This window comes from Tachyglossus aculeatus, chromosome 4 (assembly GCF_015852505.1).
Source record: "Tachyglossus aculeatus isolate mTacAcu1 chromosome 4, mTacAcu1.pri, whole genome shotgun sequence".
In the NCBI taxonomy this organism is placed as follows: domain Eukaryota; kingdom Metazoa; phylum Chordata; class Mammalia; order Monotremata; family Tachyglossidae; genus Tachyglossus; species Tachyglossus aculeatus.
The window spans coordinates 113,605,486-113,630,118 of record NC_052069.1 but is presented as its reverse complement, the minus strand read 5'-3'; the positions used below and the strand labels follow the sequence as shown (position 1 = coordinate 113,630,118).

General features: G+C 50.5%; 1 protein-coding gene across 2 annotated transcripts; it reads right to left on the bottom strand.

The window, feature by feature from the left end:
- Positions 1 to 9,983: 9,983 nt before the first annotated feature.
- On the bottom strand, positions 9,984 to 21,915 carry FAM78A (family with sequence similarity 78 member A). 2 transcript variants are annotated; one of them, XM_038745803.1, is made up of 3 exons: positions 21,119 to 21,915; positions 20,495 to 21,027; positions 9,984 to 10,777 (listed from the first exon to the last, which is right to left on the bottom strand). In XM_038745803.1, exons 2-3 carry the CDS (start codon positions 20,815 to 20,817, stop codon positions 10,249 to 10,251), a joined length of 852 nt encoding a protein of 283 aa, XP_038601731.1. In that variant the 5' UTR covers positions 20,818 to 21,027; positions 21,119 to 21,915; the 3' UTR covers positions 9,984 to 10,248. The 2 variants fall into 2 exon arrangements, with proteins under 2 accessions (XP_038601731.1, XP_038601730.1); XM_038745802.1 differs by having other exon boundaries at positions 20,495 to 21,915.
- Between the last annotated feature and the right edge of the window lie 2,718 nt (positions 21,916 to 24,633).

The following is a 24,633-nucleotide window of genomic DNA, read 5'->3' as shown; positions in this document are numbered from 1 at the left end:
GCTTCTCCAGCTGCAGAACAATAACCCAGCCACATTCCCCTCCCCGCTTTCACCTTCACGGGAAGTAACCAGGCCTGTTTGCAGGAAGTCCCTTTGTCCAAGCCGTATTTCCCCTGAGAGATAGGTTAACCACTCGACCTTCTGGGTGTGTTTGGTGAAACGGGAGAATCGAGAAAAATCAAAGACAGTTCTTCAAGCTCCCTCCACACCAACTGGGAAACTTTCTCTCCCAGGCTCGACTCGCTGGAGATCTTACCTGTTGGAGTTGCCCCCGGAACAGAGGTCCTGTTTCATTGCTGTCAGCTGATCCCGGATGCTATCCAAGGTCTCATCGGAAATCATGGGAAAATGTCCCCGTCTCTGCCCCCCAGAGTGAGGCCTTTAGCCGCTCCACAATGCAGAAATCAGGCCCCTTGGGAGACTCGGCCTTCCGAGAACTGTGCCAGGTGAATGCCTGTCGCTTCTCACACTGAGATGATAATAAAAATAAGCGTGGTATTTGTTAAGCGCTTTCTGTGTGCCAGGCACTGTACTAAGCGCTGGGGTGGATAGAAGGAAATCAGGTTATGAGATCTCTGCTTGTGAAGCCCCGAGGTACCAGAGGTTGGCTGCCCGTTGTGGGCAGGGATTGGCTCTCCCTCTATTGCTCTATTGTACTTTCCAAGTGCTCAGTACAGTGCTCTGCACACAGTAAGCACTCCATAAATACGATTAAATGAATGAATGAATGTCCCCTGCCCACTGGACTCTGGAGAATCTTCAGCCCGAGTTCAGTCTAGGACCATGAGACCTGAGCAGCTGCAGCCTACTAGTCTTCTCTTTCCTTAAGCTTCCTTCTTTCTGATCAAAAAGACTCCTTGGAATGACAGGAACTAGCTCCATCGTGATTTCCAGTTGTCATCGAGGAGATTGTTGGTACTTAGGTCAATGTTCTAAACATCCAACATCCTAGATCGAGAGGGAGGGCGGATATCACTGGCCCTATTTGACATCCAGGAAGCAGAGGCACCAAAGGTTAAGTGACTCGCATTAGCTCACTCAACAGGAGAAGGGGTGGATCCAAGAATAGCATCCTGATCTCCTGACTCTGAGTCTGGTCAGCTATATATCCCAGGCCCCTCCAGCTTCCTCTGTCAGATTAAAAAGGCCCTAAAATATGAACCAGGGCCCCTCAACTGCTCTTTGAAACCTAAATCGGGCTCATGCCAGCAGAACAGTTAATAGCTGCTATGACTTGGTGCAGAGGTAAAAAGGGAGGCCTTTTTTCAGAACGAAGAGGAACACTAGCAGAGGCATCCTGGCCCAGTATCTGAAAGGGCCTATCAGATAGGGTTAGGTGGCTGAGAATTTCCCCTGCCTCAAGAAGAGACAAAAACTGAGAACTACCCCCAGAACTTGACGCTGGTAGGATCTCGTCTCATCACTCAGTGAGTGGACCTTCTCAAGCTACTGACAGCTGTAGGAGGGAAATGAGATGTTGAGAAACAAGAGGGAGAGCTCAGTCCTTTGAGTACCCAGCATGTGGAAATCCAAGAGAGTTGGGCCAGGGGTCTTTCTGGGGCTCTTCCCAGCTCCGGAGGCCACGGATGATATAGAGAGGGCACTATTTGCTTCAAAGGCAAATGAGACCTCCTTCAGAAGCCTGGGAATCTCTCACTTTCCCTTTCCCTCTCTCTTCCCAGGGATTCCCCCAAAGTAAAGCCCCCAAGGAGCCTTGCCTTGGTAAGCGTGCCACCCCCACCTAAGCCCTTGTGGACTGGTTATGTTTGGATCTGAGAACTCAAATGAGCCTGCTGCCACACTTCCCTCGCTAAGGAGGAATCTGCCCTACAGACAGCAAAAGCTTTCAACTTCTAAAGAATGGCACCCGAACAGCTGTGCAGTCTGGTGTCTGTGTCTGACTCTCTCTCTCTCTCTCACCCTCAAATTGGTTCTTCTAAATTTAACCTGCGAGCAACATTGGAGGCTGGGGGCTTCCACCATGTTGCCGAACACCGCAAGGAATTCAGTTTCCTCTGCTTGAAACTTCCATCTCGACAAATTCCCTTCCCCAAAAATGTGTGGCTGGTTAAAGCCCAAGTTCCTGCTATATCCTCCCAGACACACATCTTCACACAGATTCCTCTCAGGAGCCGGGATCCTCAGGATTTCTTTTCTTCCACCTCCCACCCCACCACCTGCTATACACTCCCTTTTTAGTCATTTTTGTTATCATATGCACACACACACACACATATACACACACCTCTTCACTTGGGGACCTGCCTGCCATCCACCTCACACACACCTGTGGTCCAGGAGCAGATTACACACTCAAGAACGCAATCGTCATGCTGAATTGGGTCTTCCCCAAACTGTCTGTTGAGCAATTCCTCGCTTTGCCTTGCTCAAAGCATGAAAGAAGAGAATAGTATAATAATGGTATTTATTAAGGGCTTACCATGTGCCAAGCACTGCTCTAAGGACTGGGGTAGATACAAGATAATCAGGTCAGTCACAAGTCCCTATTCCTTGTGGGGTTCACAGTCTAAGCAGGAGAGAGAATATGTATTGAAGCCCCATTTTACAGATGTGTGACTGGGTCCAGAGAAGTTAAGAGACTTGCCCGAAGTTACACAGCAGGAAAGTAGGGGTTTTTTGTTGTTGTTTTTTAATGATATTTGTGACAGTTTGGATTAGAACCCAGGGACTCTGACCCCCAAGCCCATGTACTTCCCAAGCGCTTAGTACAGTGCTCTGCACATAGTAAGCGCTCAATAAATACGATTGATGATGATGATGATGATGATGCTCTCTAGACCACACTGCTTCCCACATGGATTGATTGATTGCTTTTTATTGAGTGTTTACTGTGTGCAAAGCACCGTACTAGGCTCTTGGGAGAGTATAATGCAAAAGAGTAGGTATAAACGATCCCTGCCCGTAAGGAGCTTGCAGAGATTAAAATAAATTACAGATGGATATATACAGAAACGCTGTGGGAGAGGTGAATATCAAAGCGGTGAAGGGGAACTATCCAAGTGTTAGAGCATTGCCGAAGAGAAAGCTAAGACAGGAAGATGAAGGCTGTTTCGGGAAAGGTCTCCTGGAGGAGACGTGATTTTTGGAGGGCTTTGAAGATAGAGAGAGGAGCTCATCGTATAGGAAAATGGAGAAATTCCAAGCAAAAGGGAGGACATAGGCAAGGGATTGGTAGTGAGAAAGACAAGACTGAAGTACAGTGAAAAAGTTGGCTTTGGAGGAGTGAAGTGGGTTGGGTTGCAATAGGAGATCCATGGGGGAGAGTAGATTAAGTGCTTTAAAGACGATGGTAAGGAGTTTCTGTTTGGTGTGGAATTGGATGGCCAACCATTGGAGGTTTTTGAGTAGAGCGGTGGCATGGATTTAGCAGTTTTTTTTAGAAAAATGATGTGGGCAGCATAATGACATGTGGACTACAATGGGACAGGAGGCAGGGAGGTTAGAGGAATGATTAATGCTTGTATCTACGTGCTAACGGTTGGGAAGAGAGAAAGGAGTGGATTCTAGAAATGTTGAGAAGATAAAATTGACAGGATTCGGTGAGAGACTGAATATGTGGGTTAAAAGAGACAAATGAGTTGAGGATAATAGCAAGATTTGGGGCTTATGAGAGAGACAGGGAGAAGGGTGGTGTTTATAGTAATGGGGAAGCCCTGGTGGAGGACAGAGTTTGGGTGGGAAGATAAGGGGTTTGGTTTTAGATGCAAGAGAAGATTCCCAGTGATTTACTGGAAAGTCTCCAGCCCCAGGAAGTGACCCAAATCCCAAACGGTCTCTATTTCCTCCACAGTGAGGCTAAGATGGAAGGAAACTGCACCAGTCAGAGCTCAGACTGATGAGAGGACTACTTTGTGAGGGTTAAATGAATGGTGATGGGGGAGAGAACCTGAGGAAAAAACATATTTCCTCTAAACTGTAAGCTCATTATGGGCAGGAAACGTGTCTACCATCTCTGTTACATTGTTATATTGTGCTTAGTTCAGTGCATTGCATCCCTCTCAGCGTCGCACCTGGAGAGTTTCCAGTACTCTACCAGTCTTGACTGTGGGAGGGAGAGTCAAGCAGAGGCCTATCTATTCCTAGCTTGGGCAATGGCTAGTGAGTGGAAGGCAACCTGCTACAAGTCAAATCTCACCTGTGCCGGGCAGCAGAGGCACGGGAGAGAGTCAAGGGTGGAGACTCGAGTTTACGGCAAGGAAGGAGGCAATGGTAAACCATTTGTGTATTTTTACCAAGAAAACTTTATGGATCCACTACCAGAACTATCGCAGATGGAGGTGGGGCTCTCCGGGAGAGATGTGTCCATTGTGTCGCTATGGGTCGGAGACAACACAACGGCATAGGACAAGACAAGACAGTGCTCTGCAAACAGTAAGTGTGCAATAAATACAATTGATCGATAGAGGAGAAAGGGTTAAGCTTTCCCCTTAGAGGTACCCATGGGTTTAGGCCGAACAGAAAGAGGAAGTAGGAGGTGGCACACAGCTGGCCCAGGAAACTTTTAGAAGCTGATCTGTGGCCGCTCCCTCCCTCCTTCTCACCCGGGAGCCGCTTTCCTCTTTTTCCTGCTGGTCACTAAGCGTTTACTAAGTGCCAGCCACTACCCTGAGTGCCGGGATGCGTCCTGGCAATTCGGGTGGGATGCCGCCCCACGCGGGGCTCTCGGGCCCAGTCCCCATTTTACAGATGAGGTCACTGAGGCTGTGAGCCCGTTGTTGGGTAGGGGCCGTCTCTATTGCCGATCTGGCCTTCTCGGGCACTTAGTACAGTGTCTGCACACAGCGCCCAGTAAATATGATGGATTGAGTGAATGAGGCCCAGAGAAGTGACTTGCGCAAGATCACACGGCAGGCAGGCGGCGGAGCGGGTCTATATGTTGCTGACTTGTATTTCCCAAGCGCTTAGTACAGTGCTCTGCACGCAGTAAGCACTCGATAAATACGATTGAATGAAATGCTCCTCTCACCCAGCTGGCCTTGGTCCTGTGACACTTCTCCCGCCCACGCCTGGGGTGTCTTCAGAAAACAGGAAATCCAGGGGTGGTGGGATGAGGCCATATGGTATCTCTTCCAGCCATCTCTAGGCCTTGTGTACATATGAATTCCCGACCTCATCACCTGTGCATAGGTTTCTTCATTTGCACATTCAATTATTCTGATTACTGTTTCCCCATTAGAGATTATGCCCTTTGAGAGCAGGAAATGTATGTCTCCTTTCAGTTGTACCTCCCCAAGAGGTCTGTGCAACCAGTGGGTGTTCAATAAATACTACTACTTCCTCTACATATGCATCCTTAGTGGATGGAGCACCGGCATGGGAGTCAAAAGGACCTGGGTTCTAACCCTGGCTCTGCCACATGTCTGCTGTGTGACGTTGAGCAAGTCACTTCACTTCTCTGGGCTTCAGTTAGCTCATCTGTAAAATACGGATTAAGAGTGCGAGCCGCGCGTGGGACAGGGACTGTGTCTAACCTGATTGATTTGTATCTACCCAGGGCTTAGAACAGTGCTTGGCACATAGTAAGAGCTTAACAAGTACCATTATTACTATTAGAGAAGCAGCGTGGCTCAATGGAAAAGAGCCCGGGCTTTGGAGTCAGAGGTCATGAGTTCAAATCCCAGCTCCGCCAATTGTCAGCTGTGTGACTTTGGGCAAGTCACTTCACTTCTCTGGCCTCAGTTACCTCATCTGTAAAATGGGGATTAAGACTGTGAGCCCCCCGTGGGACAACCTGATCACCTTGTAACCTCCCCAGTGCTTAGAACAGTGCTTTGCACATAGTAAGCGCTTTATAAATGCCATCATCATCATCATTATTATTATTATTATTATTATTATTATTACTGTTATTATTATCCTCACACAAAGGCGGAAGGAAGAAGGAGGTTGGGGGATACAGGGACAGTGCCTGGAGCCCTCAGCATGGAAAAGAGCGTGCAGAACAGCCCGTTGTCCAAGACCCCGTCTTCCGTTGGTGTCCGTGACCCACCAGAGGAAAGGGGGAGAGGGGTCCAACACAGGGCAAAGGTCACTGTTGAAATTGGAGGCGGAGACTGTAGGCAAGCCAAGGGGAAGGAAAACGGGCCGATGTTTAAAGCAGCATGCCTCCCTGCCTCTCCTCCACTTTCGGCACCCGAAACCCAGCCCCACAATCTCTCTTCCCACTTCCAAGCAAGCACATTTCCTCCTATCGTAGAGAAAGACCCAAAGCCTCAGCGGGGCTGCTGCAGTCCTTCAGAAACACCCACACCTCAGCCAGGCCTACTTTAAAATTCCATTTTATTTCTCTTTGTTTAAAAAAAAAAGCAGTTTCCATTTTGTTTCATATTTCCTTGAAGAGCCTGGTCTCTCCCAGTACGTTGGTGGTTTTCACAGTATGATTGCGTGTCCAGGGACGGCTTTTATTGCTGGGAGGAGTGTCCGGGCTGGGGGAAGATGGGGCGGAATTGAGTCCCCTAGAGCGGAGGTCCTGTTCAATTCGTGTCAGTGCTTCCAGGCAGGAGAGAGGACTAAGATGCTGGATCCAGGCCTCTGGGGGAATTTTCTCTTGTGCCTCCCACCTTCGGTGAACAGGGCTTCCCGTCAGCGCACTCCAATGCAGGAACACGGCTGTCTCCGCCGAGACTGCCCTGGCCCAGCCCCAGCCAGGATGGGGGTCCGGGGGCATGGGGTTGGGGGGAAGGGTCCCATAGGGCCCCGAGAGCCAGGGGGCTCTGCCTCTTTCTCACATCCCTGCCTGACACGGGGGAGGCTGAGGGTTCTCCGCAGGGAAGGGGGAAAGGTGGCTTGAAGGAGTAGGTGCATCCCTTGAAATGATCCAAACTAGGCTTGTGGTGATGGATGTGCAGTGACCACGGATGCTTGGGTGCGAGCTCCCAGCTGAACGGCGCTTCTGGCTTTCTCCCAGCTCCGGTGGGAGGATACCAATGGGCATCCTCCATCAGCTCTGAGCACCGTGGAACGGACCCAAGCCCCAACAGTTGAGTGGCTGGCACCAGACTGCGCCCCGGGCAACTGCGGGCTCATGCTACGATTTATTCGCTCCCCGGTGGGGACACTATGCTAGCTCTGAAGGCGCTACCTTCCCCTCCTACCCCCCCGCCTCTCCTCTTGGAGCTCCCTCTGCCTCGGGTCAGTCTGGAAATATCCTAGGCTCTGAAGAGCTGGCTCAGAGAGAGAGAAAGAGAGAGAGGGAGCTGGTAACTTCTAATGATTGGAAGCCACTTAGGATGTGGGAAGATCCGCATGCACAGATGAACAGGTTTTGATTGGGAGCGTCAAGGCTATCAGCACCCATTCTAATCACCCAGCAACGGGGTTATTAAACAGCCACATCGTCAGCTCTGCAGCACAGTCATCTCTGGATGGTGGATCAGTCTGTCCTTGGCGGGTTTTGTAAAGAAGCAGAGACAGGAATGCTGTTATCCATCACACAAGCGTGGAGTCTTAAAGCTGCAGTGACCCCTTTCTCACCCCGAACTCTGAGCAGTATAAAGAGCAGTAGGGAGCTCCTAAACCTGCCGCTAGCCAGAGCAGTGGGCTTGCCTTACTCATCGCCACAGAGCAACCTGGCTCTCTATGTACCGTGGTCAAAGGCACGAGTGGGGTAAGCCTGAAACCCGGGCTAGGAGACTCTGCTTCACGTGCACACCTGAAATCCAGCAACATGGCACAGGAAGCAGATGCGCTGCATCACTTGGGACTCGGGGGAGGGTATATTCCCGACCTTCACGGAGACTGGGATAAAGGGCTCATCTCTAGCAGAAACGGATTATTTTTCATCTGCAGGGAGGGATTGTCTGCGGTGCATGACCTGTCCTGGATTATTTATCTGGAGATGAAGGCGCATTAGGTGATTGGGGTCAGAATTCAGAGAGAGCCCAGGTAGGAGGAGGAGGAGGAGGAGGGTGGGGGAGGAGATCAGAGCAGCAGTAGCCAACTACTCCGGTGCCAGGAGAGTACAGATGAGGCAGCCAATGCTTTCTGCTGGCAAGCCCGGGCATAGCCTGACGCAGAGGGGGATAAACATTAAGAAGGCACTGAGAAGCAGCATGGCCTTGTGGATAAAGCATGGATCTGCGGGTCAGAAGGACCTGGGTTCTAATCCTGGATCCGCCACCTGTCTGCTGTGTGACCTTGGGAAGTCACTCAACTTCTCGGGGCATCCCCCTGTAAAATGGGGATTAAGACTGTGAGCCCCATGTGGGACAGGGACTGTGTCCAACCTGATTAGTTTGTATCTACCCCAGCGCTTAGAATGGTGCTTGATGCATAGTAAGCGCTTAACAAATACTATCATCATCATCATCTGGGGCCATCATCTGGGCCCACATCATTCTGGAGTGTGAGCCCATTGTTGGGTAGGGACCGTCTCTATATGTTGCCAACTTGTACTTCCCAAGCGCTTAGTACAGTGCTCTGCACACAGTAAGCGCTCAATAAATACGATTGAATCAATGAATGAATGAATAGGTGAATTGGGCTCCTCTCTGAAGGCCTCTTTGAGCACGTTTTTAATAATAATAATAATGATAATAATAATGGCATTTGTTAAGCGCTTACTATGTGCAAAGCACTGTTCTAAGTGCTGGATGTTTTTGCTCCCTCTTCCTCAGATGCCGTGAATAGGAAACATCAGGGAAGTGCCTCTAGGCTTTCTCAGCAAGAGAAAGACTGTCCAGAAAATGTGGCCCTCCTGGACATCCCCCGGTCCCCAGAAACTAGTTGGTGCCCATCAGGGAGATGACCTGAAGGGCCAGAGACCTCCTGGAACTGAACTTGGGACCTGGAGGGCTGCAGCCTCTGGAGAGTGCTGTCTGCAGCAGCTCTGATCTCACACCACCGAAGCAAGAGGAAGGTACATTTGTTTACTTGGTTTTGCTCCTGGAAACCTAGTTGCTTTGGTGGTGATCGTTTTTCCAGGGCAGATGGGAAGGGACAAAATCGCTGAGGGTCTCTGCCGACGAACGGAGAGGGACCATGCTCCAGTTCAGGAGCACAGACTTGCTGGGTTTACGCCTTCTCCACCATAATCTAGTCTCTGGTTGGTGGTTCCCGTCGCCCAACCTGGCCTCCACCTGTGCGGGATTCCCAAGTGTCACCTGAAGGACACCACCCCTCCCCATCACAGAGCAGAGAGGCATGCGGGGTCCAAAACTGCAGGCACCAAGATGGCTGGATGGGCTTAGTCAGGGAGGGACGGGTGGACTCCTGGAATTCTAAAGCTGAAAGGGTCCTGGACCAGTCACCCCCCTCCCCCCAAAAATGAATGCCTAAAGTAGTCAGGTCAGGTGGGTGTGAATGCTTTCACTAAGCTTCTCAAGTACAGATGGGTGATATTTTTAATTTAGGGTCAGTAAGGCGGTTCCATTTCTGCTTGAAATGAAAACCCGCAGCTGCTTTAGGCCTGAGCTTTGTTTCCTTGCTGCTGTTCCAGGAGAAACCCAAGAAGCTCCATTTATTTCTACGTTCTGCAGTCTTGGTCACCCGCTCCCCATCTTTCTTTGATGGAAGCTTCGTACTTCTCCATCCAGACCCACCTTCCTGCCCTGAAGAAAGAGACTCTGCTTTTCTTTTTTTTAAAACGCATCTTAAGGCAAAAATTTGGCAAAGCAAAATAGCAATGTCTATTTTAAGGCCGCATGACATGGGGACTGAGAGGTCGGAGTTTGCTAACTGGAACCTTTTCCTCTTTAAAAGACATCTGTCAATAAATAAAGGTGTCTGGTTGTTCCAAGAACATGGCTTCCCCTACCCCTTTCCCCAAACTCAGGCTCTCTCTCTCCCTCTTTCTCTCTCTCATTCTCTCTCACTCTCACACATACACACACACACGCATACAAAAAGGAACTAAAACGCTTTGGTTTCAGCTAGTCTGTTGAAAGGGAGCAGCTGAAACCCATATCATAACCAAAGGTGGTGGGGGGAGAGAGAGAGGAAGGTCAGAGAGGCGATCCAAAGGGTTTGGTGTATAGGTTGTATGGATCTGGAGAGGCCATTTCCCCCCTTAGGAAGCAGGTGACGAGAAAACCCCCAGAGGTCTTCTCTGGAGCTTCAAACACAGTGAATTCCGTCCCGGTGGAGAAGGTAGAATGGTTGCATTTTGTTGAATGACCGCAAAGTGCATCTTGATTTTGCTTTGATATTATTATTTTTTGTTTGTTTGGAACCAGTAGTAGTAGTTGACGAGAGCAGCGTTTCCCGCCCCGAGCCAGAAGCCCTGCTTTCTTACCGGTGCTTGGGTGGGATCACCACCAAGGGCTGCCCATCCTTGGGCCGCCACATAAGCACCTGAGCATCGTTGGCGTTGGGTTTGACAAGGGCACTGGGTGGTATTGGCTCATTTTTGCTCAGGATCTGAGGCGGCTCTTGGGCGGTCGGTTCCCGGAGCTTGGCACGCTGTCCCAGAGGCCGGCTGGGGTTCACCTCGATGCCCAGCTTCATGCGCCAGTGGAGAGTCTGGAGGATGACCATGTCATTGGTGGCAGTGTTCGTGGCCACCAGCCAGGTGGTGAAACTCTGATCCCTGTGGATACTGGTCAGTTTGGCCACGTTGCTCTCGCTGACGGGCACCGCCCACGTGACGCTGGGGTAGAAGTTGTCATTCATGCTGATGATAAATTTTGAGTCTCTTTTGGTAGGGCCCACGATGGTGCACGTCTCCGTGGTGTTGCCGTACCAGGGGTAGTTCACGCCATCGGAGTCACTGATGGCCTGGATTTTGCCTTCCTGTAGATCTGGGAGCTCCCAGCTCGACCTAGGAGTAAGGAATTCCAATGAATCATGGATCACAGAAACTTTCCGAGCTCACCCAAGGACTCCTGTCCTTTCCCAGATATGCGCTTACATATACAAACACACACACACACACACACACACACACACACACACACACACATCCTTCTGGCAGTCAGAAAACCTGGGTTCTAATCCCACCACTTGTCTGCTGTGTGACCTTGGCCAAGTAACTTAGCTTCTCTGTGCCTGTTTCCTCAACTGTAAAATGGGGATTAAATCCTATTCCCTCCCACCTAGACTGTGACCCCAATACGGGACTGATAACCTTGTAGCTACCTCAGTGCTTCGAACAATGCTTGGCACATAGTAAGCGCTGAACACATACCATTATTATTGTCATTATCCTCCACCAGAGGTTTAGGGGCTGGGGGAAGGTGGGAAAGTCCGTCTCTCCTGCCCTGGGCTAGGTAACTCAGGGAGTAAGCTCGTTGTGGGCAGGGAATGTGTCTTTTTTTGTCATATTGTACTCTCCCAAGCGCTTAGTACAGTGCTCTGCACATAGTTGCTTAACTTCTCAGGGCCTCCGTTACCTCCTCTGTAAAGTGGGGATTAAGAGTGCGAGCCTCATGTAGGACAGGGACTGTGCCCAATCCGATTAACTCGAATCTACCCCAGTGCTTAGGACCGTGCTCGGCACATAGTAAGCGCTTAACAAATGCCATAATTTATTATTAGATTATTACTCTGACATGGTGTGCACATTGTGACAAACACCCCACCTTTTAATTGCTTGAGCTTAAAAATCCCCCTTAATGCTACCCGGAATCCTAGCGCATTGCCGCCTCTCCCGGGCCAGCTGTCACTCCCAGGTGCCCTCCCCGCTGCAAGCAGGATAAGCACAAAAGGACACTGTGACCTTGCGTTTGTAAAGCGTTTACCTCCTAACATCTGGGACTCTCACCCCACCACCCTCACGCTGCTCCCAGGAGCCGAACCCAACCCACACAGGTGAAATCGCAGGAGGATGCGCAGGGTAATCTGACCTGAACCTCCACAGGATTCCTGGGGCCCGTGCTCTTGGTTTCAGAGAAATCACTCGCTTTTCAACCAACCCCCACAGGTTAATGAATGAAGAGAGCGTACTAAATATCCCCAGACTGCTATGTTTCCATTCAACCATATTAATTGAGCGCTTACTGTGTGCAAAGCACTGTACTAAGTGCTTGGGAGAGTAGAGTATAACAATAAACAGACACATTCCCTGCTCACAACGAGCTGGAGGAAGAAAAATAGTAGTAGTTGAAGCACTTACTAAGTACCTACTTGGTGTGGGGCACTATACTTAGTGCTTGGGAAGTACAGACACGTTTCCTGCTGACAAAGGACTTGCCCTCTAACAGGAGAGAGAAACACAAAAATACAGTTACGGTGATGGGAATAAATAAATGGAGTGGACATAGATACACAAGTGCTAAGGAGAGTATAAATAAGTTCAGCAGTGCTACAGTTGGCTGAGGGATGATAATGACTCCGGGTGCTGGGAGATGAAGCAAGGAAAGCTTGTTGGGATTGTAGGAGAGATCTGAAAGCAGGGAGGGAGAGCGTTTCAGGCCGGGGGAACAGCGTGAGTTACGGGTTGGAGGGGGAAGAATCGAGAACGAAGTACGGTTAAAAGGTTGAACTGGGAGGAGTGAAGACAGTGACTTGGGGAATAGCGGGTGAAGAGAGCAGATAGGTAAGGTGGGCCCGAGATGTTGGAGAGCCCAAATTATGAATGATTTAAAAATAATTATTCTCTTGGTTTGGCCTCAGCTGGGCTCCAGAACAAGTGAAGGGTTTATTTCACGGAACTGTTACCGGAATTGAAGGAGTTTTATAGGCCAGTTCGAGCTAATCGATCAATGGTATTTATTGCGCGCTTATTGTGTGCAGAGTACTGTACTAAGCGGTTGGGAGAATACAATGTAACAGAGTCGATAAACACATTCCCTGCCCATAAATGCTGTCAAATTTACCTTGGAGTTTTCACTGACCTCTATCATGCAAGAGAGCTGTAGTGGGCCATGCCAGGGGCCTACTAAAGGGTAAGGTGCCCTCCTCACAGGTGGTCAGTATATCGATAGATGAAGAGGAGGTGGGGGTTTTCACGTTTTCATTTCCCCTCATTGGAGGCTCACATTCAAGAGGAAATCATCAGACCCCCCACTACCTGTGCAAAATGACTTATGCCAAGTCAGCTGAAAGGAATGCTGATTTCACCTACTGTGTTAATTTCACTTACTGTGTTACTTCCTGGGAGGAGACTGAGCTGGTAAAAGTGGTTATAGGTAGGTAGAGGAACTTATTTGCACGCCTACCATAAGGTTCTTCTGCCTCCAAGCCTAGCATAGAATGGCTTGACCCTAAAAGTCACTCCTCATTCATTCATTCAATCAGTCGTATTTATTGAGCGCTTACTGGGTGCAGAGCACTGTACTAAGCACTTACTCCTCCTATTCCTAGTTTTCTCTTTCTTGACGCTGCTAATAATAATAATAATTGCGGTATTTGCTAAGCGCTTACTATGTGCCAGACACCATTCTAAGCACTGGAGTAGCTATAAGTTAATCAGGTTGGACACAACTCCTGTCCCACATGGGGCTCACAGTCTTAGTCCCCATTTTCCAGATGAGGTAACTGGGGCACAGAGGTGTGGAGTAACTTGTCCAAGGTCACACAGCAGACTAGTTGGCAGAGCTGGGATTAGAACCCAGGTCCTTCTGACTCCCAATCAATCAATCAATCATATTTATTGAGCGCTTACTGTATGCAGAGCACTGTACTAAGCGCTTGGGAAGTACAAGTTGGAAGGTTCATGTCCTATCCACTAAGCCAGACAGCTTCTCCTAGGCAACAGGCAATGTCTTGGCCTATAGGAAGGGATTCTCAGGGGTTCAGGACCCCAGTGCTGGACTTTTATATTAGGGAGAGAGAGAGATAAGACAGGATGAGATACTGGGCAGAAGAAGAGATTGTACCGGGAGGCTACGACTGTGAGCCCCATGTGGAACAACCTGATTTGTTTGTATCCACCCCAGTGTTTAGTAAAGGTCCTGGCCCACAGTAATTGCTTAACAAGTGCCAGAATTATTATTATTATTATTAGTGCCTTATCGGGAGCTGGAATGTCTTTCGGCCTCAGTTTGGTTTGTTTAGAAGGTCTGGTTTGGTCCTCACGTACTTGATTCAAGCTGGAAATGGCCTGGCCCACGGGTCCCAAAAGGGGCTGTGGTGCTGACAGCCACCCCAAGGGGTTCTGTAAGGTCTCTGGCTAATAATAATAATAATGATGGCATTTGTTAAGCGCTTACTATGTGCAAAGCACTGTTCTAAGCGCTGGGGGGAATACAAGGTGATCAGGTTGTCCCACGTGGGGCCTCACAATCTTTATCCCCATTTAGCTTGCTAGCGCGGGACTGTGAGCCCCAGGGAGCCTGGAGGCCGGGAGGCTCGGATGGGGTCAAATCTGCACATACGGGCTTATAGCAGGCCCAAATGTCTAATAATTGACATTACGGAACACAGCCTGGGGCATCTAGATTCTGCCGCCGCTCTCCGCCCTCCCCACGTCTAGCGCTCTGCTCACAGAAATGCTCCATACATATCTATATAATAATAATAGTATTCGTTAAGTACTTACTATGTGCCAGGCGCTGTACTAAGCACTGGGGTAGATACAAGCAAATCGGGAGGGGCACAGTCCCTGTCCCATGTGGGGCTCACAGTCTCAATCCCCATTTTACAGATGAGGTAACCGAGGTCTGTAAAGGAAGGTCACAGCGTGGGACCTTCCTCCTCCAACATCTCCCCTGTCCTCCGGACCTTTTGAATTTGAAGCGTGGTGGCCCGGGGCTGACCCCACAAGGCAGGGGCCTCCATGAGAACAGCCCGTCCCGGCTTGACTGCTTCTCCCACCTTCCACAGCTGGGAGGGCTTGGCTTGGCTCAAATCGACCTTCTGGCCGGGATAGTCTGGTGGGACTTGAGTCGCCTGGTCCTGGGGCTGCCAACATTCTTCCTGCACTTCCTCAACCCCAGTGGGTTTGAAAGCCCTAGTCCCCCTCTTCCCCAGCTCTGTTCGAACCGGCCTGCCTCTCCTGCGGCTCGAGTCCGAGTTGTTTTCCGAGCGGCCTCCTGCCGAGGTCCTGATTTCAGGAAGAGATCGCAGGGCCGGTGGGATTTCCCTTTGCTGCCGGCAGTTCCGGATGAACAGCTGGGCGCTGGGCCCCCGCTGCCAGCGGAACGGGAGAGGACAAGACTCGGTCTGTGAGCAACCCAGAAAGAGGGAGAATCCTCCGGTTCCAGCAACGTCCCCTGTTCATCTCCAGTCTTTCTGCTCCCTCTCATAATAATAATGGTGGCATTTATTAAACACTTACTCTGTGAAAAGAGCACTGTTCTTAGCACTGGGGAGGTTACAAGGTGATCAGGTTGTCCCACGGGGGACTCACAGTCTTAATCCCCATTTTACAGATGAGGGAACTGAGGCACGGAGAAGTGAAGTGACTTGCCCAAAGTCACACAGCTGACAATTGGCAGAGCAGGGATTTGAACACATGACTTCTGACTCCAAAGCCCGTGCTCTTTCCACTGAGCCATGCTGCTTCTCATCCCCCTGATAATAATAATAATAATAAAAAAATGGCATTTATTGAGTGCTTACTATGTGCAAAGCACTGTTCTAAGCGCTGGGGAGGTTACAAGATGATCAGGTTGTCCCACAGGGGACTCACAGTCTTAATCCCCATTTTACAGATGAGGGAACCGAGGCACAGAGAAGTTAAGTGACTTGCCCAAAGTCACACAGCTAACAGTTGGCAGAGCTGGAATTTGAACCCATGACCTCTGACTCCAAAGCCCATGCTCTTTCCACTGAGCCATGCTGCTTCTCATCCCTCTGATAATAATAATAATAATAATGGCATTTATTAAGTGCTTACTATGTGCAAAGCACTGTTCTAAGCGCTGGTTACAAGGTGATCAGGTTGTCCCACAGGGGACTCACAGTCTTAATCCCCATTTTACAGATGAGGGAACTGAGGCACAGAGAAGTTAAGTGACTTGCCCAAAGTCACACGGCTGACAGTTGGCAGAGCCGGGATACCTATATATCTCTATATACTGTAATTCATTCATTCAATCATATTTATTGAGCACTTACTGTGTGCAGAGCACTGTACTAAGCGCTTGGGAAGTACAAGTCGGCAACTTAGTAGTAATGGATAGAGCACACGGTCCTGGGAGTCAGAAGGTCATGGGTTCTATCCTGGCTCTGCCACTCGTCAGCTCCGTGACCTTGAGCAAGTCACTTCACTTCTCTGTCCTTCAGTTTCCTCATCTGTGAAATGGGGATTGAGACTGCGAGCCCCACATGGGACAGAGACGGTGTCCAACTCGATTTGCTTGTATTCACCCCAGTGCTTAGTAGAGTGCCTGGTACATAGTAAGCACTTAACAAATACCATTATTATTATTACATCTGCAATGTATTTATTTATTCATTCATCTATTTATTTATTTATAGTGGCGTCTGTCTCCCTCTCTAAACTGTGAGCTTGTTAGGGGCAGGAAAGAGTCTGTTGTTATAGTGTACTCTCCCAGGGGCTTAATACAGTGCTTTGCACACAGTAAGCACTCAGTAAATATGATTGAATGAATGAGGGAGCGGTACCTGCCTGTCACCTGCCTGCCCTAGGTCCAAGCCCCTTTGAGAGATCTGGTCCTCCTAGTTCACCCAGATTCTAGGGAAAGGGACACAGAACATGTGGGGCCAAAGCAGTATGGCCTAATGGATACAGCATGGTTCTGGAAGTCCGAAGGACCTGGGTTCTAATCCCAGCTCCATCCCGTCTGCTGGGTGACTTTGGGCAAGTCACTTCACTTCTCTGTGCCTCAGTTACCTCATCTGGATAATGGGGATTAAGGCTGTGAGCCCCATGTTGGGAGGGACTGTATCAACCTGATTAGCTTGTTTCTACCCCAGCGCGTAGAATGGTGCTTGACACATAGTAAGTGCTTAACAAATGCCATCATTATCATTATCTGGGTTCACTGTTGGACTGGATTAGGCGGCGATCCCAGGAAGGCCAGTTGAAGATTGTCGGGGATAGGACTGGGAATATGAGCAGAACTGTTATTGGGGTGGGGGGACCAGCTGCCCCCATAGTCCATGTGGTTGTAGGGGGGGCTGTTCTCTATGGTCAGGGGGCTGGAGGGGGGAATCTCCCACCCTGATGACTAGTCCGATGTAGCACTGAAAGCACCAGACTTGCAGGTTTGGGGCTGGGAGGCTGCACTTTAGGAGCTCTGTGCTGGGGCCTCCCACCCCACCTGCCCCACCTCTGGTCAGGGAAGCAGGTGTCCCAAAAATGGACAAGGGGTGGAAGAAGCTCCCAATGTTTCCACCCTGAAGGTTGGCTCAAAACATTATCAAATATATAGATGTCTAGCGTACAAACGCCCCTCACCGTACTGAGCCCCCTCATCCATCAGGTTGCTTTTTTATTGCTTTCCAGTTATTTCTATCCTGGAACTTGATTGTCTTACCAGGTTTCATCTTTGATTTCAAACAGCTGCCTGGATTACTGGTTGTGGAGTAGTGTTGGAATTAGCATTTTCGAGGCTGTGCGGTGATGATGAATGCAATCCTCTCCCGACACTGGGGAAACTGTCCACCCCCTCCAATTCGATGAGGACTCAGCAGACCTAACTTTATTTTCACAATGTGAGGTCTTGCTTCCTTCCCTCAGCTGGGGCAGTGGATTAGGCTGATCAGAATTCCAGGTTTCTAGTTAGTTCGACTACCTGGTTCAGTCAGTCCATCATATTTATTGGGTAACTCCACTACTGATGCAGGGGTCTGTGGGGGTGGAGCGGGGGTGCCGTCAGGCCAGATCCTCCTCCCGCAAAAATTACTGTGAATTTCCCAGGAGAGGAAAAGGGAAGAAATAGGAGGGGGTTCCATAGCCCACCTTTTTTCCAAAATGATTCTGGAAAATAAGTTTAAAGGAAGAACACTCATTCATTCATTCATTCAATTGTAATAATAATGATGGCATTTATTAAGCGCTTCCTCTGTGCAAAGCACTGTTCTAAGCGCTGGGGAGGTTACAAGGTGATCAGGTTGTCCCACGGGGGGCTCACAATCTTCATCCCCATTTTACAGATGAGGTAACTGGGGCACAGAGAAGTTAAGTGACTTGCCCAAAGTCACACAGCTGACAGTTGGCAGAACCGGGATTCGAACCCATGAACTCTGACCCCAAAGCCCGTGCTCTTTCCACTGAGCCACGCTGCTTCCCCAACTGTACTTATTGAGAGCTTCCTGTGTGCAAAGCACTTTACAACATGCTTAAACTTAGTACTCCAGCCCTCCTTCAGGTGACCCATCACAGTGTTTAGTGAGTTTCTGTGAGCCTCTGGTGGCTGAGAGAAGCTGTGTGGAGAATGGCCACAGAATCCCTCCCAGCAGAGCTTGGGGGGCCTGGGCCCGGGGAGACAGAGAACAAAAGGAGGGGAAGGGGAACAGAAGAGGAAGGAAAGCAGGCTCTGCTAGAAAAAAAAAAACCACTATTCTCAGTTCTGAGGGCTCTGTGTGAGAGTGAGGATGTGCTTAGGGAGGAAGTACGGCCCTTTGAGTACAGTAATGTAGGATGTTGATCACCCTCCCACTCACTTCTGACACTCAAAGAGCTTTACACAAAGTAAAGACCCACCCCCGGGGGGGAATCTGTTCCCATTTTTATAAAAATGGGAAAGGGAACAGAGAAGAGAGGCAATTTCTCTCAGGTCACCCAGTGAGTGAAAAAGAGTTAGACTCAGGTCTTCCGACTATCAGCCCTGGCTCCAGCCCTCTCTGCAGATATTTACTTAGCGTCTTTCATCCGAACGGCTAGCAGGGTACTTCACACTGCTCTTCCTAAAGCTCTCTTCACTAACGGCAGCTGCTTCCCAAAAAAGGAGAACCATCTGGCTTCCCGATACATAATGGAATAGTAAGGAGAAGGTACATTCGGGTTCTTGACATTTCATGACAGTTTCCCTGGGAGAACCTGAATATCCCAGGAATGCTTTTGGTCTTAATGTTCTTAGAAAGCCCCACTTCCGACCAACTGCATGGAGTCCCTTTCCCAGCTTCTTCCTGTGACGGGGAAGGCTACAGAGAGTCTCTGCTACCCCCTCCCCCGTCCGCACCCCAAAGAATGGGGATGGTTCCGGCTCTATTTGGTCCCAGAGCCTCCCGGTTTGTCAGGAGGGGACGTTCCTCTGGGTGAAGGCATTTCCTTTCAATCTCACTACCGGGGTTATAAAGGAGGGCCTTAGTTGGCTCCACTCCAGTTCCATGTACACATTTCCATCTCTTGGCTCGTCCCTTCCCCTTCTCTTTTTGCCGGATCTGATCTGAGCCTCTCTTACCGAGCCAAGCAAGGATGACCCTGCAGGCCCCACTTAACAGAAGGCACCGAGAGGATGGTGCTCCAGCTGTCTGGGGAGATCGGCTGCCATCTCGACCTAGGGTGACAGTCCCCTCAGAAATACCCCGAGGCATGGGACCCCAGTACCCAGGCCACGTGCCAAGGTCCCGCATCATGCTTGGTGGCCTGAAGAAGCAGGCTGAAATCCTGGGGACCCCAAGGTTTGGATCCTTCTATAGCCTGAGACCTGAACCCGCTGCGAACCGGCTAGGTCCGGTTTAAAGAGCACTTCCAGTTAAAGGGATGGAGGAGGTTAGACCAAATAGACCTTTTGGATCATTCGTCCCAAAGACCATTTGGAAGAAGAAAGTAAAATTAAACCAATTACTCACTGATGCTGAGAAAATGAAACTGACTGTTAGGTAAAGGGTTTGGCGGCTTCAATAGTCCCCACACGTGGCTGACCACTCCCCCGTCCCCAATTAAAAACTCAATGCCACTTATTAGGACTCTACCCTCTCCCATGTGCCCGGCGCCCTGCCAACAGAATACCGCCACCCAACTCAGGTTACACTGATAGGCCAAGCCCAGCTTGGCCGCCACAACCATACGGCACAGGTCAAAATGTTCCTGGGGCTGGAGACGGGGAGCAGAAGGGCCCTGAGGTTGCAGTAGGGAAAGAGGCCCAGCCACATCCAAAATACAATGAAACACAGAAAACCAGGTCTGGGGCCCTGGGCTCTGGAACCTCTCCCTCCAGTTCCAGGCTCCGGAATGTGGTTGGGATCCCCTAGAAGGACCCCCACCCCCCAAATCACTCCTCTCGTTTATTTTTTTACAATATTTGTTAAGCGTTATGCACTTTACTAAGCAATGTGGTAGATACAGGCTGATCAGGTTGAACAGTCCACGTCCCACATGGGGCTCACGGTCTTAATCTCTGTTTTACAGATGAGGGAACTGAGGCCCAGAGAAGTGAAGTGAGTTGCTCAAGGTCACACAGCGGACAAGTGGCAGAGCAGGGATTAGAACCCAGGTCCTCCTGGATCCAAGACCCGAGCTCTATCCTGCTCCTCTCCTTTAAGGAGCAGTATGCTAGGTTGGTTTCTCCCCTGCTGACCCTCTGGCTCTGCACAGGGAGTGCGGCCCAAAGAGACTGGAGTCTAAACCTGGGAGAGTATCTGTCTAGACACGACGACATCCTCCCCTCCCTGAGCCCACCGCAGGGACCCCCCGACACAGTTCCCCTGGCTCCCCGGAAAGCAGGCAGCAGGAGATACTCACATGCCCTGATCGCCGTAGTGGTTGTAAAACTCCATGTGGCTGCAGGCTTGGATCCAGCCCACGATCCAGGTCTCCTTCTTCGGGATGGGTGGCACGACCACTTGGGCGGAAGCTCGGAAGTGTGGAGTCCTGTAGCGGAGGACCACGCTGGAGGACTCATCGATGCTGGTGGGGATGGGATCAATGGAAGCTTTCACGTCGATCACCGAAATACTTTCCCGGAAAACTTTAGATTTGCAGTTGATGCTCTGAATACAGCCCATGGCATACAGTACCAGGTCAATATTTAGTAAACGCCAACAGTCCCACAGAAGTTTAGGCATTGAAATCGTCAGAGCAGCTTGATCCAATACAGATCTTCCCGAGGGGTAGTCTGGAGACCAATATCCATAGGATACAAAAATTTATCAGCTGGAGGGGAGAGGATGCTTCAGGTCAGTATCTCTCGTCCTCTTACGAATAAGGACTGAGCAGCATATCGGAAGCCTGGAAGGCCTTGTTCTCCTCGAGCAATGGGTAAAATTTCAGGTACTCTTTGGGTTTAAAAAAGAAAAGTTTGGAGTTCAATAAATAAGCATTTCGCGTCGCGATCTGGCCCTTTCCTTGCTTCCTTGCCTTCCTCACCTGGCGGGGGGACGTTAGAGGCTTGGCCTTGATTCTTTGGATGAAGAAGCAGAGCGCTGACACATACAAATAAAAAAGGATGTCCCCTCTCAGCCTTGTCACCCCAAATGCGGCGAATCTACTTCCTGCTCCTCTTCCTTTCCTGCTCTCTCTTTCTCGTCACACGCACACACACACACACACACACTCCCTCTCTCTCACACGCGCACAGTGTAATAAATTAAATAACAGTGTCTATGCAATCAGCAAAAGGACGCGACAGCAACTCCTCCAACTTGAGGCTTCCAGGAGGAGAGAGGTTGAACCTGCAATAAATATAACTCCCGGGAGGTGCGGTTGGTTGTCGAATGGCTGTCACACTTTGGTTCGCATTCCCAAAAAAAAGGGGGGGTGGGGGGTGGGGAAAAAAGCAGCGGGAAGGAAAAAGCCACCACGAAAAAAGCTATTTCCGATCCTCGGAACGGTCACATTGCACCACGTTGGCCACTGTTCTGCAACTTGCTCCTGGGCCAGGGGGCTCCCGGGCTAGTGGGCTCTTTGAGTGTGGGGTCCGAGGGTCCTCCTGCCCCCCCTTCTTTTGGATTTTCTTTTTTCCTGGGCAGGGGGTCTCTCCACCCGGCTGCGCTGCGGGAAGGGAGAAGCCCTTCAAAGCCTCTTCTGAAAAGTTGGGCCCAACTTTCCTCCTGGTGGGGTAAAGGGGGATGGGAGATGGGGGGTGTTTTTCGGGTCGGGGGTCGGCTTAGAGGAGGGGTGTCGAGCGCTGGACTGTCCTGCAGGTCGCTGAGCTGAAAGTGCAGCTCCTGCTGCCTCGCCCCCTCCCCTTTTTCCTCGCCCCTCCCTCCCTCCCGGTCAGTGGCAGCCTCGGGCCCTCAGATCCCAGCGCATAATCGGCGGCCGTGACATGTTCGGTGACCCCCACCTGGTCGGGGGGAGGGGGCCGCCCCCCCCGACCCCCGGCCCCCGGCCCTCCTCCTCCTCCTCCTCCTCCTCCGGGGAGAGCCCGGCCTGAGCCCTCCCCTCCCCCTCCCCGGCCAGAGCGCTGCTTTTAGGCGATCCCTGCAGTGGGTGGCATTTCGCTTCTCCGGCAGTCTCTGGGCTGGCTCCGATTCCTCCTCCTCCTCGCCTTCAGCAGCCAGGAGGTGCCCTCTTCATCTGCAGGCAATCTCCTCCTCCTCCTCCTCCTCGGTGCCTAGGGCACAGAGAGATAGGCGCGCACCATGGCACCCAGCCCGGCCCGTGCGCCTTACACCTAAGTCCCCTCTCCTTTTTCTCCTCCTTCCCCTCTCCTTTTTTCTCCTTCTCCTCTCCTTTTTCTCCTTCCCCTCTCCTTTTTCTCCTCCTTCCCCTCTCCTTTTTCTCCTCCTTCCCCTCTCCTTTTTCTCCTTCTCCTCTCCTTTTCCTCCTTCCCCTCTTCTTTTTCTCCTTCCCCTCTCCTTTTCCTCCTCCTTCCCCTCTCCTTTTCCTCCTCCTTCCCCTCTCCTTTATCTCCTCCTTCCCCTCTCCTTTTTCTCCTCCTTCCCCTGTCCTCCCTCCCCGGCTGTCAGGAAATCTCCCGCTCCCAAACGTCCCCCTTCTGCAGGGGAACTTTTCCTTCCCGCTCCCCTGGCCCGAAATTCCCACGCCCTGCCCGCAGCCCCATTTACCCCCTCTCCCACCTGCCACCCCCTCCGGGAGCACCTCCGGGAGAGCTCGCCTCTTCTCCCTCCCACCCTGCAGCCCAGCCTGGTGCATTTATTGATTCGGATTGATTGCTTCCCCCCTCCCCGACCCCCGTTTCCCCCTCTGCGACCCCCGTTTCCCCCTCTCCCCCAAGCACCCTCCTCTCCGGGGGTGCATGGGTGGGCATGGGTGGGCATGGGTGTTGCCAGCCTCACGTGGGTCTCTGCTCCAGCCTCTTCGCTCAGCGCCCTGCCTCAGCTGCTGCGGAAAAGGCAAAGGGGTCAAACTTTGCAGGAATTCATCCCTCGTCTTCCCGGCCCGGGCATTTCTCCCGCAGCCTTTCCAGACAGGAGGCTCCCTCAATGACAGGCGACTCTCTCTCTCTTTCTCTCTCTTTCTCTCTCTTCCCCCTCCCTCGCAACCCTCTCTCTCTCTCTCTCTCTCTCTCTCTCTCTGAAGCTGCAGCTGTTGGAGCTAAACCTCTCTTTGTGAAACGGCATTTCCTTTCCCTTTTGGGCTTGGATTCTGGGTAATGTAGTTTCGAGGAGGGGGAAGTGGAGCAAGGGGAATCGTGTTGCACGCTTCTGCGGGAACTTTGGAGAAGAGGAGGCATTAGGTGGCCGTTAGTTGGTTCTTTATTTTAGTAGGCCTGAGCTTCTCCGGTCGGCTCCTGTCCTAGGGCAGTGCCATAACACACATAGCGGTTCCTGTCGAGGGCTTATCTGGCTTCCCAGGTTTCCAGTTGGGGTGTGGATACCTATCTGGAAACTGGTAGTTATCTGCTGACGCAAGGAGGCTTTTTAGCAACCTCCCCCCACCCCCACCCTGCTGCTTAGAATGTCCTCTTTCCTCCTTCAAAACTACTGAAAAAAAAAACCCTGCCAGGAAGCCTTCCCTGATTGAACTGCTTTATCCTCTCATCTCAATGGAGAAGCAGTGTTGCCTAGTGGAAAGAGCACGGGCCTGGGAGTGTTGGGTAGGGACATCTCTGTATGTTGCCGATTTGTACTTCCCAAGCGCTTAGTGCAGTGCTCTGCACACAGTAAGTGCTCAATAAATGCGATTGAATGAATGAATGAATGAATGGAGGACCTGGGTTCTAATCCTGCTCCACCGCTTGTCTGTTGTATGACCTTGGCAGGATACTTAATTTTTTCTGTGCCTGTTTCCTCATCGGTGAAATGGGGGTTTGACACCTGTTTTCCCTCCTACTTATTGGGCCCCATGAGGGACAGGGATTGTGTCTGACCTGATCATCTGTGTAGTGCTTAGCACATAGAAAGTGCTTAAATAATATTGCTATTATTACCAATTATTCAGAATCGGTTCCCCAGTTAAGCCCCCTTTTCCCCGGCTCCCTCTCCCTTCTGCATCATTTATGCATTTGATTCGGGGACATTTGGGAACTTGATATTCTCCCTATCCTCAGCCCCAGAGGACTTATATACATATCTATGAATTATATAGTATGCATTATTTATTTATATTAATATTGGTCTCCCCAGGACTGTAAGCTTGTAGTGAGCAGGGAATGTGTCTACAAAGTGTGTTGTACTCTCTGAAGAACTTAGTACAGTGCTCTGCACACAATAAGCACTCAATAAATTCCATTGATTTATCGATCGATAGGCAGAGGTATAGGGCAGGAGCTATGACATGTAAAACTCCTCTGTAATTCCCTACCTCCCTAGTGGTGTTCAGGACCCAGAGGGATAACAATACAAACTGTCCTTTAGACTGTAAGCTCGTTGAGGGCAGGGAATGTATCTGTTAATATTGTGTTGTATTCATTCAATCCTATTTATTGAGCGCTTACTGTGTGCAGAGCACTGTACTAAGCGCTTGGGAAGTACAAG

Coding starts and splice junctions, on each gene's coding strand:
- FAM78A (XM_038745802.1), bottom strand. CDS start 20,817: ATGCCTAAACTTCTGTGGGACTGTTGGCGTTTACTAAATATTGACCTG. Junction 10,778..20,494: donor CACTACGGCGATCAGGGCAT/GTGAGTATCTCC, acceptor CCTTACTCCTAG/GTCGAGCTGGGAGCTCCCAG.